Source organism: Urocitellus parryii, chromosome 10 (genome assembly GCF_045843805.1).
Source record: "Urocitellus parryii isolate mUroPar1 chromosome 10, mUroPar1.hap1, whole genome shotgun sequence".
In the NCBI taxonomy this organism is placed as follows: Eukaryota; Metazoa; Chordata; class Mammalia; order Rodentia; family Sciuridae; genus Urocitellus; species Urocitellus parryii.
The window spans coordinates 102,736,444-102,750,234 of record NC_135540.1 but is presented as its reverse complement, the minus strand read 5'-3'; the positions used below and the strand labels follow the sequence as shown (position 1 = coordinate 102,750,234).

The 13,791-nt window shown below is 34.8% G+C and overlaps 1 protein-coding gene across 1 annotated transcript in view; it reads left to right on the top strand.

Moving 5' to 3' along the window:
• Polr2b (RNA polymerase II subunit B) overlaps positions 1 to 13,791 on the top strand; it is a 47,639-nt gene that overhangs the window by 28,799 nt on the left and 5,049 nt on the right. The window contains exons 14-23 of the mRNA XM_026385882.2: positions 2,386 to 2,540; positions 3,445 to 3,643; positions 3,946 to 4,114; positions 9,020 to 9,116; positions 10,141 to 10,235; positions 11,277 to 11,527; positions 11,610 to 11,699; positions 11,992 to 12,099; positions 12,860 to 12,973; positions 13,378 to 13,538. Of these exons, the coding sequence (XP_026241667.1) occupies positions 2,386 to 2,540; positions 3,445 to 3,643; positions 3,946 to 4,114; positions 9,020 to 9,116; positions 10,141 to 10,235; positions 11,277 to 11,527; positions 11,610 to 11,699; positions 11,992 to 12,099; positions 12,860 to 12,973; positions 13,378 to 13,538 (1,439 nt within the window). The remainder of the gene's footprint in view (positions 1 to 2,385; positions 2,541 to 3,444; positions 3,644 to 3,945; positions 4,115 to 9,019; positions 9,117 to 10,140; positions 10,236 to 11,276; positions 11,528 to 11,609; positions 11,700 to 11,991; positions 12,100 to 12,859; positions 12,974 to 13,377; positions 13,539 to 13,791) is intronic.

Below are 13,791 nucleotides of genomic sequence, written 5' to 3'. Positions count from 1 at the left end.
TGGATGTTGAAGTGATTTGGGATCAGGATGGGTTTTTTCTTTTTTTCTTTTTTTTTCAGTCATTAAAATATAGTATGAACTTCATTACTTCCCTAAATAGGTCTTTTAGTATACTAAAAGATATTTATTTATTATTATTTGGGGATATTTCTTAGACTTTTTATTCTTCCAAACCTACTGTCTGTTCTGATACTATATATAATGTATTTTACCTAAGTACTTCTGACAAAATGCTTATACCATACATTGGGGCCTGTGCAGGTGAAAGTGGGTTTGGAAAAAAACTGTAACATGCTTAACCAGTAGCTGGCTTCCATTACACCTAGCAAAGCAGAGAAGAGTATTGAGTTGCTGCAGGTCTTCTGCATCAGGCAGGCCCTGGGATTTGATACGGGCATATTTACAGCTTAAAGAGAGGAACAGAATGCCTCACCAAGGCAGGCAAGGCTCAGAGAAGGACCTAGAACCAAAGCTGATTATATTTTTCGTGATGGAAAAATTTGTCAGTGATTATTGATTATGCCCCCCCCTTTTTTTTCTGAGACTTTACGTTTTCTATGTTGGGAGACTCCTAAATGGGAGAATTGTGTTATTTTCTAGGTGTTTAATGCTTTTTCTTTTCTTTCATATTTTGTGATGACTAGAGTTGCGTATGTTATTTCTAACTTGTTGCACCTGTTAGGTAGGCTTTCTTGCCAGTAGTTGTCTCTAGACCTACTAAAGAATGCCTCTTTCACTTGGAGCTCAGAATACTGACCTTTGAGGAGGAAAGCTGTATTTATGTCATCCTATTAAATCGTGTTAAAAAGCACTATCTTTTCTTGAATTTCAGAATGTCATTCATGGTATTTCTGCTCAAAAATAATGATTCTTAGATTGCTTTCTATGAATAGTAAATGGGCTAAGAATATAAATGTTTTTTACTTCTTGGCTTTTTACCCTTTAATTTTAGAGAAGAACTTGGTGTTTGTTTATTTGTTTTTAATATTTTTTAGTTGCCAACGGATTTTTAACTTTGTTTATTTATATGTGGTGCTGAGGATCAAACCCAGGGCCTCACACATTTTAGGCAAGTGCTCTACCACTGAGCCACAACCCCAGCCCCTGAATTTGGAGTTTTTGATCAAACTTTTGTTACTTACTATGGTTTTTAAACTAACTTAAATATTTCTCTTTCTTAAATAAACTCAGTCCTTTCTTTAGTAAAAGGATTCAAATCTGATTTACTTTTTAAAGGGTTTGATAGTACTAGGGATTGAACCCAGGGCCTTGTGTGTGCTTGGCAAGTGCTGTATCACTGAGCTATATCTCCAATCCCTTAAAGGTCTATTTGTGGGGAAACACTAATCTGTTCTTCAGTTTTCTAATTCATTAGCAATTCATTTATTAATCAACTTCCAAGATTATATATGAGATCTAGATAATTCACTGGAAATTATTATTTGTTTCCTTTTTGACTTTATATTTTGCATTACTTTTATTAATGTATATGTTTTATTGCAGAATTGAAAGAATATAGTTTGTATACTTTCATGTCCAATAGAAATAGAATGTGAGCCAGGAGTGGTGGCACACCTCTGTAATTCCAGAGGCTTAAGAGGCCGAAGCAGAAGGATCATAAGTTCAAAACCCAGCCTCAGCAATTTAGTGAGGCCTCAAGCAACTTAGTGAAATCCTGTCTCAAAATAAAAAATAAGTGCTGCAGTTGTGGTTAAGCACCCCTGGGTTCAATCCCTGGCACCCCCTGCCCCGGCCAAAAAAAAAAAGAATGTGATCCACATATGCAGGTTAAAATTTTTAGTAGTCGCATTAAAAAAGTAAAATAGAAACGAATGGAAATAATAATCCTAACCAATATTAGGATTTTTCACTTATAGAATTTTAAATTATACCAAGGTTTTTAGTAGATTGAACATTGGTAACTAAGTTTTGTCCATTTTATTAATACTTGGTTGCTTCAGAAATTGAGTAGATGTTGTTTATTATTATTACTGTTGTTATTATTTTTATAGTACTGGGAATTGAACCCAGGGGTACTTTACCACTGAGCTGCATCCTCAATCCTTTTTGTTTTGAGTCTTGATAAGTTCCTGCAGCTAACCTCAAACTTGTGATCCTCCTGCCTCAGCCTCCCAAGTTGCTGGGATTACAGGTGTATGCCCCATACCAGATCTTTTATTTTATTTTTGAGAGGGGGCCTTACTATGTTGTCCAGGCTGGTTTTGAATTCCTGGGCTCAAGTGATCTTCCCATCTTAAACCTCCTGAGTCTGGTACTATGAGTGTACACCATTGTACCTGACTGGAACTATTTATTTTTAGCTAAGTTGTTATGATATAGAGAAAGTAAAAGTTCATGAGATTGTTTTTATCTTTTCATGTATAGGTTTCTATGATCAGAGATATTCGAGAGAGGGAGATTCGGATCTATACCGATGCAGGCCGTATTTGTAGACCACTTCTGATTGTGGAAAAACAAAAGCTACTTTTAAAGAAGAGACATATTGACCAATTGAAAGAGAGAGAATATAACAACTACAGGTAAAAAACAAGTAGAAAAATGTGTGCATTCAAAAATTGAGCTAGAATTCACATATTTTAAATTAACCATTTTTTGAAAGTGTATAGTATGTTCCCAAGTTTGTGCACCCATCACCCCTAATTCCAGTATATATTTTTATAACGCATGGGATTTATAGGATTGTGTTTAAGTATGTAAGTTTTTGTGATGTGTTAAAATCAAATTCTAAAAATAACAAATATAATGTATATAAAAACACATAATTATGTGAATAATAGAAATTTAATTAAAAGATGAACTTTAAAAAAATAATTTATTTTAATTAGGTATATATTACAGCAGAATGCATTTTGATGCATTGTACACAATTGCAGCACAACTTTTTAAGATGAACTTTTTTTTTTACATACATATATATATATATATATATATATATATATAGCTGAGGATTGAACCCAGGGCCTCACACGTGCCAGGCAGATGCTCTAACACTGAGCCACAACTCCAGCCCCAAGATGAACTTTCTTTAAACAAATTTTTAGTAATATGTAAATGTAGAGTCTTAATTTAAAAAATTTAAACAACATATAAAAATTAAAAAATGTTAAAGCCCCTAATTCATACTCTCCTCTTCATAACTAAATACTAGTAACAGTTGGGTACATGTATTTTACCAGATCTTATTTTGTATATTATATATTTATCCCTGCCCTACAAGTACAGTATCTTCAACACAAAACAAACTAATAATAGTTATGGGACAATAATTTATAGTATTGTTCAGTAGCTTACTTTTTTCATTAACAATCTTGCATCTATATTAGAACTTTCCCACAGCAGTACATATAAATATAGGAATACTTTTTATGGAAGCCTTATTAGTTAAAATATATCAAGAACTAAGGAAACTGAATTCTTTTTTAGTTGGCAAGATCTTGTGGCCAGCGGGGTAGTAGAATATATAGATACTCTAGAAGAAGAAACAGTGATGCTTGCAATGACCCCAGATGATTTACAGGAGAAAGAAGTTGCTTATTGTTCCACATATACCCATTGTGAGATTCATCCATCAATGATTCTTGGTGTTTGTGCATCTATTATTCCCTTTCCTGACCATAACCAGGTTGGTAGCTTTTTTTTTTTTTTGATTTGCAAGAAATTGGGGAAAATTATAAAAATTAGAGGTTAGTGTGTAATCTTAAGAGAAAATACTTTTAATGAAAAGCTTGTGAACGCCTGTAGAATCAGTAGTTTGACATGCTTGCTATTGTGTTTCATTGTTATGGGCCATGATTGATTATTCCAAATAGTGATCACTTGTCTTCCAGGAACTTTTTCTGCCAATTATTTTCCTGATTTATGGTTAGTATCTTTTCCTTTGGAGATTAAATTTTCATTGATTCAACTTTTCATTTCTTCTCTTAGTCCCCTAGAAACACATACCAGTCTGCTATGGGTAAGCAGGCTATGGGAGTGTATATCACCAACTTCCATGTACGTATGGACACATTGGCCCATGTTCTTTATTATCCTCAAAAACCGCTTGTGACTACACGGTCTATGGAATATCTTCGATTTAGAGAGTTGCCAGCAGGTATGTTCAGTTTGTTTTACATTTTTTATGATCTTGCCAAGCTTATAGCACTTTACTGGGTTCTTGGGAGGGTTAAAAAATGCATATGGCACAGTACCTAGTCTCATGAAATTTATAATGTGATGGAAAGCATGAATGTAGTAAGAAGGTGGATATGTGGAAATTCTAGACTTACAAAGTCCTTTGGAAGCACGGAGTGATAAAAATTATTGATTCCAGTTGAAAATGTAGAGCCAATTTCATGGAATGGTGGCATTTTAGATTGGAGTAATGCTGGTAAAGTGGGTATTTGAAATTGAGAGACAGTTTTGAGCAAGGGCCGAGATACACAAAGGTGGGAATAGTTAGAGGTCCTTTCAGTTTAGTCTGGCTGGAATGTAAATATATAGAGGTAAAGCTTGGACTGAACATGTGGAGAAAGTCAGAGCAGGTTGGATTTTATTTTGAGAATGACCAACATTTTTGAGCAGGGAAGCAAATAGGATTAGAAATTTGTTTTAGGACCTATTATTTTGACAGCAGTGTAAGGTTAGAATTAGGGCCTGCATTAGCAGGCAGATTATTTAAAGGTTTTTTTCAGTAGTCCAAGTGTGAATTGGTAAGGTCTGAAGAAATGAAAAAGAATGATGAATGAGACACTATTTGCAATACATTTGATAAAACTTGATGATTGGTTGGATATGGAGTGATGAAGAGAGGGAAGACTGAAATTGGAAATATCTTGGTGTTTATGGCTTGGGTGATCGCGGAGAGGTGCTTTTAAAAAGATTGGGAACTTGGGATGTAGCTTGATGGAAGATCCCATGCATTAAACCCTGGATTTGATCTCTTCATTTCAAAAAGAAAAACAAAGAAACAAACAAAAAACCAAGATTGAGATCATGATACTGCCACATCGATGTTCATAGCAGCACAATTCACAATAGCTAGACTGTGGAACCAACCCAGATGCCCTTCAATAGATGAATGGATTAAAAAAATGTGGCATTTATACACAATGGAGTACTACGCAGCATTAAAAAATGACAAAATCATGGAATTTGCAGGGAAATGGATGGCATTAGAGCAGATTATGCTAAGTGAAGCTAGCCAATCCCTAAAAAACAAATGCCAAATGTCGTCTTTGATATAATGAGAGCAACTAAGAACAGAGCAGGGAGGAAGAGCAGGAGGAAAAGATTAACATTAAACAGAGACATGAGGTGGGAGGGAAAGGGAGAGAAAAGGGAAATTGCATGGAAATGAAAGGAGATCCTCATTGTTATACAAAATTACATATTAGAGGTTGTGAGGGAAATGGGAAAAAAAACAAGGAGAGAAATGAATTACAGTAGATGGGGTAGAGAGAGAAGATGGGAGGGGAGAGGAGGGGGGATAGTAGAGGATAGGAAAGGTAGCAGAATGCAACAGTTACTAATATGGCATTATGTAAAAATGTAGATGTGTAACCAATGTGATTCTGCAATCTTTGTAATGTTTTGAACAACCAATAAAAAAAAAAGAAAAAAAAAGATTGAGATCATGATAAAAGGAGGAAGAGGTGTTTGACATTAATTCTGTTTAGTTTACATTGATTTCGAGTTGCTATAAGAAGTGATCTTCCAACCGCAAGTTGCAGTGTTATTTAAGGAAGGTCAACTCTACTATGTGAAGTTTCTTATATTAAAAATAATTATAGATTAATATGAAGTTGCCTAGGGAGAATTTAGAATGATAAAAAAGCTAGAAACATACAGAACTTTAAGCACCAAGAAAAGAAATTGGGAAAGAAGCTAAGAAGTAGCTAATAAGCAGAATCAGGAGTTTGTAGGAGAGTCTCAGCCTGGACAATAGGCAAAATGGTACAGAAAAATCTGAAGGATGAGAATGTTGAATATTAGGGGAGGCTGTGTAAATAATTCTTGGCACTTTATCTTATTGTGTTAACAGAAATTTGGCTTTGAATTGGGTAACTTTTATTGTCAATATTATTAGTAAACTTTGTCTTTAGTGGCTTTAAATTATTAACTCAAAAAGGAACTCTGACAATCTGATAGCAGATTTTCATGTTAAAATTATTTATTTTCATAATCTTCCACAAGGGGTTACTCTTGTCTAATAAAATCCATTAGGCTTTCTGCAACAGGCTCATATCTCTGGGCTTTGCTTCCAGTGCTTTTTTTAGAAAATACAGTTTCTTTTAGCTAGATAAGAGAAATATAATGTATGGTTGGATTTGAAAGAAAATGTTCTTTCTTAGGTTACTAATGTAAAGTGGTGAGACATGGCTGGTAGAGTCTTCAGCCTGGCCATCAGTTCTGTTATTCATGCTTTCGTAATGGGATCTTTTTAAAAAATAAAGCCTTATTATGAATAATCTCAAATCTATGGAAAACTTGTAAGACTAGACCAAAGAACTCCTACATACCTTTTTTTTTTTTTTTTTAAAGGTACTGGGGATTGAACCCAGGGGTCCTGTACCACTGAGCTACATCCCCAGCCTTTTTTATAATTTTGAGACAAGGTCTCTCTAAGTTGCCCAGGCTGGCCTCCAACTTGGGATCCTCTTTTTTCAACCTCCTGAGTCACTGGAATTGTGGGCATGTGCCATTGCATCCAATTCTTAATAATCTGGATACTTTTTATCTAGATTTCTTAGTTAACATTTTGTCATGTTTGCCTTATCATTTTCTTCCTTTTCTCTCTTTTCCTGAACCATGTAAAAGTAAGTTGAGGAAGCCACATGAATCTTTAATTCTTTAGGGTATGTTTCTTAAAAATAAGGACATTGTCCTTAGTCCATCAGGTCAACATTGACACCCAGGTAGTCAGCAGTCCCAGTGACTGTCAGGTTTCTTTACTTGTTAATTGTGTTTTGTACTTATTAGTAAGTTATAAGTCTTTTGTGGGAGATAGTTTGAGATCATATAAATGTTCTTTGTCAGATGATGATTGCTGCCAAATGGTGGCTTGCAATATCATTCCTTACTTTGATATTCACATTGTTCCAGATTTAAGCCAGTAGGATCATCTTTAAGATTTCTTTTTTGCCCCCTTCAGGATACTGGAGATTAAACCCAGGGGCATTCTATGCCTGGCCACCTCCCCAGTTTTTTAAAAATTTTTAATTTTGAGACAGCATCTCACTAAGTTGCCTAGACTGACTTTGATCTTGCAATCCTCCTGCTTCAATTTCCATGCACCACCATGCCTGGCTTCAAGATGACTTCTGATAGGTCCATATCATTCTTTCAGCACTTCTTTACATTTTGCCTTATCTTGTGCTTTTCTTCTCGTAAACCTAGACTCAGCCATTTCTCTTTTTGGTGGAAGATAGTATTTAGAAACCAGAATCTGGGTGGTAGGTGTGCTCATTGCTAATTAAAAATCATTCTTTGTAATTCTTTTCAGCTGATAGAGCTAAACATATACATATGCATACTTGTGTCTGTTTTTTGTTTTGTGCTGGGAATTTATGTCTGTATATTAACCATCGGTTCATCCCAGTATTCCTATCCCATTCCAACAGTGAAGTTTATTGTAGAATTCCATTCCCTGATCATGAGACTCCTAGCTCTCTTTGTTCTCAATATATTTGCTCAGTCTATTTATATAACCCCATCTTGGTTGAATTCTTGGCCCTGGCCATACCTGACACCAGCTGCATGGCTACATTATGAACCCACTTACCCCGTAGAGTAAGTGACTATGTTTTGTGTCTGTAGTTCCTGCCACCCCTTATCTGTACCTCTCTACTTGTTAGAATTGTTGCTCCCCTATTGTACACGTAAAGGAGTAAATGAGCCAGGTGCCATATATACCCCATTATTCCAGTGACTCAGGAGGATGAGTCAAGAGGATTGATAGTTAAGGCCAGCCTGGGCAACTTAATGAGACTTAAATGATAGGGCTAGGTTCAATCACCAGTACTTGGAACAAAAAAAAAAAGAGTAAATGAATGTTTTTAAAAATTGAATTTAGCTTTAAGGAGGCAACTATTAATGATTTATTCATACAGCCAAAATATTCAGTCATTTAAATTTTAGTTCTTTGTATTCTGTAGTTTCAAATGTGGAGTACAAATTATAAGTATAAATTGTATTGCTGTGTTAACTATACGTTCAGATTTGAGTGAATTTTAATTCTTAGAAAATCTGGTGATTCGCATATTGATTGATGTATGTCAGTTACGTTTATTAAAAACCCACTCACATTCAGTGTTAATTGTGTTTTGTTTCTAATATTGCAGTTTACTGTTTTATAGTGGTGTGGTGTTTGGGGTTTGTTTTGTCTTTTCTTTCTTTCTACCCCACCCTTCCCAGTGCCTGGTTCCTGGGGACTAGGTCTTCTTTCTTTAATACTTGTTACTTTATCTATAAATTTAACAAAGTCGTTTTGGGGGAAGCAAACAAGAAAGGCTTTGTGGTGGGAAATACAGTGCCATTTTTTCGGTGGGATACGGAGAGGAGCAGGGTAGTACCAGTTTCAAACTTAAGACTGGAAATCAGGAGGCAAGGAGCTGGGGCTTGAGCTTATTGCCTTATTAACTTTGGGATCATAGATAAATTATTTAGGTAGCTTCTCAGTAGCACCTTGTTTGAAGCATAGGGTTGCTATGAGCAGATCATAGAACTTGACTTAGGGAGGTATTATAAATATGAGGCAACTTGTGTGCATAATTATTGATTATAAAACTGGATACATTGGGAATGGCAGGCTAGGATTTGCTTGTACGAAACATTTAGCCAGCAGAGTAGTTATCTCACAGACTCTTAATCAAGGAAGAGTAGATTGACAATTGCCATGATTAAAAACACCCAAAGCATTTATGGCAAATATGATTGAGTAAAATGGATTTAAAAGAAAGGGCTCTTTTTCTTTACCCCCTGGATAATGATTTAATAAATGCTTTTAAATTCATGGTAGGTATCAACTCAATTGTGGCCATTGCATCATACACTGGATATAATCAAGAAGACTCTGTTATCATGAATCGTTCAGCTGTAGACCGAGGCTTTTTCAGGTCAGCTTCTTATAAAATTTGTCAAAACAGATATACAGTGGAAATATTATTTAAAAAAAAATAAAAAATAGTTAAAATAGGTTTGACTATGCCCTGCTCCCAAAAGCAAAAGGCCTGATTGATGGTCCAGATAGCTGAGGATACTGCTGCTTGTGTCCCTCTGAATTTTCAGATGTTAATATTTTGGTTGGGTCTTTTCTTTTGTAAGCAAATACACATTTGCATTTAGATAATATAGAAACATACAAAGAAGAAATGAGCCAAACATGTTGGCTTATGCCTGTAATCCAGGCAACCTGGGAGACTGAGGCAGGAGGATTGCAAGCTGGCTTCAGCAATTTAGCAAGGCCCTATCTCAAAATAAAAAACTGAAAAGGGCTGGGAATGTGGTTCAGTGATTAATCACCTCTGGCTTCAATCTCTGGTACCAAAAATAAATAAAAAAAACAAAGCTCATAATATTAGAACTCATCAGTAAGTACTGTTAAAATGCTAAGTGTTTTTTCTTTCACTATGTTTTCTGTTATACTTCACTTCGGTGGTTTTATTGAAAAAATTATTGATCTCTAATCTATGGCCTATGAAGGTTATTTAAAAAATAGAGACTTTAGAGGGGAAGAAGGGTTTCTCCCCTCCTCCGCCCCTGTGTAGTTTCAGAGGGTGAACATTATGACTTACTATGAAAACTTGTTACTGAAAATGTCTAAGCAGACCCTGGGTGACAAGCTCTCAGGTTTATTATGAAGGGGATTCTCTTGTATTGGGTAGGAGTTTGGTCTCAGTAACCGTGAGTCCTTTCTTGTCCCACTTGTGTTTCCAGGTGGTTAAGATTTTGAGTCAAATGCTACATGTGTGTAGCCCATTTAAGACTGAACTTTGATCCTTAGTGCAGTTACTCTTGTCCCTAGATCCATGGCTTAGATAATCTCCCAAAATATAAATTAAATGAAAAATTGTTGGTATATTCCAAGTCCTTTTATTTAATAGAAAAATGGGAGTTATCTTTCAAACCATGTGTTTTTAGGTCTGTTTTCTATCGCTCATACAAAGAACAGGAGTCTAAAAAAGGATTTGATCAAGAAGAGGTTTTTGAGAAGCCTACACGTGAAACATGCCAAGGTAAGTGATACTGACATTTAAATTGTGGAATTTAGTTTATTGTAGTTTTCTTAAGTAATTTTGCCAGGTTGTGCCCCTTGCCCCCCTTATTTTGTAATATGGGAATGTGTTTTCAAGTTATTCTTAGGATTCATGATGTATTTGCCCAAACTCTTTGCACCTTCAAAAAATGTTCCTATTATAGACTTTCCCTCATGGTCATCCTGCAAGGGGAGGAAATTTAAAAAAAATCAAAGAGGCTACGTAATTCATGGGCTGTACCTTGTAGCCCTGTTCTCACTGTTCTGTATTTATACTTGTTTTTCAGTTTGTACATTTTCATGGGAGCTCTCCTTTTCTCTCCCAGACTGAGGTGTGACTGTAATATTTGTAAACATTTAAAAAATAAATGAGAACATATCAATATTTGCTGTTTCTAATGGAAAACTCAAATTTACTTTCTAGTTGTTATTTATTTTCATAGATATGTAAAAACTACTTATACAGTGGGATAGATAGGATGTTCCCAGGGGGATGTGGTGTCTTCTACAATTTTGACTTCTCATAGGCATTGCATAAAGGTAAACATTCCATTTCCTTAGGTTTGTTCCTGTTGCATTGGGTGTTTTATGTGGTAGTGAATTGATGTTTAGTGGAGTTAAGACAGCACAAGATGGAATTCATCATTCTGTGAGAGGACATGTGCAGAGGACACAGATTTTCTTTGTCTCATATGATGTGGAGATGGCAACACACACACTTACCCAAAGCCACTCAGTAGATGTCTGTCATGGGACCATCTGCTCAGTCCAGTGTTCTTTTTCCTTACAGACTTTCTTTTAAAAATGAGGCATTACAGAATTCAGCATAGTTTGTAATATTTTCAATAAGGACTTATTACTAAACATGATTTGTGATGGTAGAGATTTCTGTGAACTTCCCACCGACTTAGAACTTGTTGATGTGTGTGAATTTTAATCTTTGTTGGGGATTGTGGGACGTTTTCATTACTTTTCTGTATGGGAATATCATTTCAGAAAATTCTATGTCTGTTTCTCACAGGTATGAGGCATGCCATTTATGACAAGCTGGATGACGATGGTTTGATAGCTCCAGGAGTTCGTGTATCTGGAGATGATGTTATTATAGGCAAAACAGTCACCTTGCCTGAAAATGAAGATGAATTGGAGAGCACCAACAGACGCTATACCAAGAGAGACTGTAGCACTTTCCTTAGAACCAGCGAGACAGGCATTGTGGATCAGGTTATGGTAACTCTCAACCAGGAAGGATATAAGTTTTGTAAAATAAGGGTGAGTATAGCTTTATTCATTCTGTGTAACTGGTTTTAGGAAATAAACCAACTTCACTTCACCTATTTTTATGTGAATTTAGGTACGCTCTGTTAGAATTCCACAAATTGGAGACAAATTTGCTAGTCGACATGGTCAGAAGGGTACCTGTGGTATTCAGTATAGACAAGAGGTATGTATCTTTGATCTCACTCACTCCTAACCCAAAGTTTTGTTGAACATTTTATTAAATCACAGTTTTTTTAAACATAGTGTAGTTTATTAATTATTTTCTTTTATGGGCAGTACTTCTCATAATCTTTAACTTAATTAAATCTTAAATTTTAGTGTTGAATGTGAACATACCACCTTGAACAGATTTAGGACATGCAAAATTTGGGGGCGATGTCAGTTTTGGTTTTGAAAATAAAAGTAAGATTTTCAGTTTCTTTTAAGTTTTTTTACTAAAAATATTTTCTTTATAGGATATGCCTTTTACCTGTGAAGGTATTACCCCTGATATCATCATAAATCCCCATGCCATTCCCTCTCGTATGACTATTGGTCACTTGATTGAATGTCTTCAAGGGAAGGTAAGAGATTGTCTTGAAAAATACAGGTTGTACAATGATGATTTTTTTCAAAATGATGATAGATTATTTCTCTTATGTTTGAGCCAGGGCACTTTGTTTAAAGCTATATACTTATTTTCTTGCTTTCAAATTATTTACAATTCTGCCTTCCTCCACTTTCTTTTTTTTTTTTTTTTAATTTGCAAAATTATGGCTAAGAAAGAATTTTTTAAGACACGTTAACTTCTATCTACATAGATGGTTATCTTATTAACTGGTTCTTTTCTACAGATGGAAGAATTAATTTATTGGTAGTTAGTTCATTGTGAACTAAGTAATTTTATAGCTGTATTTTCAGCTGTGCATCTATCTTTCCGTGGAGGTTTTCTAATGTTAAGTGTCTTAATAAGATAGAACGGCTATAGGCTTATACATGAATGATGTCATTTTCCTTGAGCCAGCAAAAGTATTTGGGAGTCTAACTCTTTTTATACATTAGCCCATGGGTAGATTTGTGTTTGAAGGCTTATAATTTGAGTTTTTCCTCTTTAGGTTAATTGATTTGTTATGAATATTTTGTGGAAGATATTAATAAAATGAGTCTTGATATTTTACAGCTTTTAAGTCCTAAATTTTCCTTACTACAGAAAGAGTTTTTATAGTGGAATGTATTTTTATTAATGTATAACTTCTAAGGGGAAACAAAATGGAAGCAGCATTTTTATTAAGATTTCTTTTTTAATTGGTGTGAAGTAGCATTTTCAATACTTTTATTTCAAAGGTATCAGCTAACAAGGGTGAAATTGGTGATGCCACTCCATTTAATGATGCTGTTAATGTACAGAAGATTTCTAATCTTTTGTCTGATTATGGCTACCATCTCAGAGGAAATGAGGTATATTTTCTATTACTGTAGTAATTTGTTATGTGTATTCTTTTTTTTTGTGTGTGTGTGTAGTTTTATTCTTAAAAAATCAAACCTTTTATTGAAGTAGAGTACATATTTTCAAATATGTACACAAATCATAAATGGACAGCTTGATAAATTTTCACAAAACAAACACCTGCATGACTAATGTCAGGATCTAGAAAGGAAAATTACTGTTTTATGCCTAGAAGCTCCCTTCTAGTCACTATCTCCCACCCACACTGCAAGCTAGCCACTCTCTTGACTGCTAACATTATAATTAGTTTTGTCTGTTTTGATTTTACAAATGGAATTATATAGTACATGTACATATGTCCTTTGAACTTGTTTAATATATTTAATTCTGTGCTTCAAAAATCTGTCTGTTTCAGGTCCTTTACAATGGGTTCACTGGTCGAAAAATCACATCACAAATTTTTATTGGCCCGACTTACTACCAGCGTTTGAAACATATGGTGGATGACAAAATTCATTCTCGTGCTAGGGGACCTATTCAGATCCTAAATAGACAGCCCATGGAGGGGAGATCTCGGTAAGACCACTTCTTCATCATCGTTGTTATTAATTAGTTGTTTATTTGAAAAATGTCAAATATGTAAGAATAGGGATCGTTGTATAATAAATGCCAATGTTCCTGTCACCCCACTTCTAGTTATCAACTCGTGACCAATTTTATAACCATATCCATCTCCCCACTTGGAATAACTCATGATTATTTTTAAACTAGGCCCAGACATCATATAATTTATTTTTAAAATATTTCAGTTATATTTATAAAAGAGTAG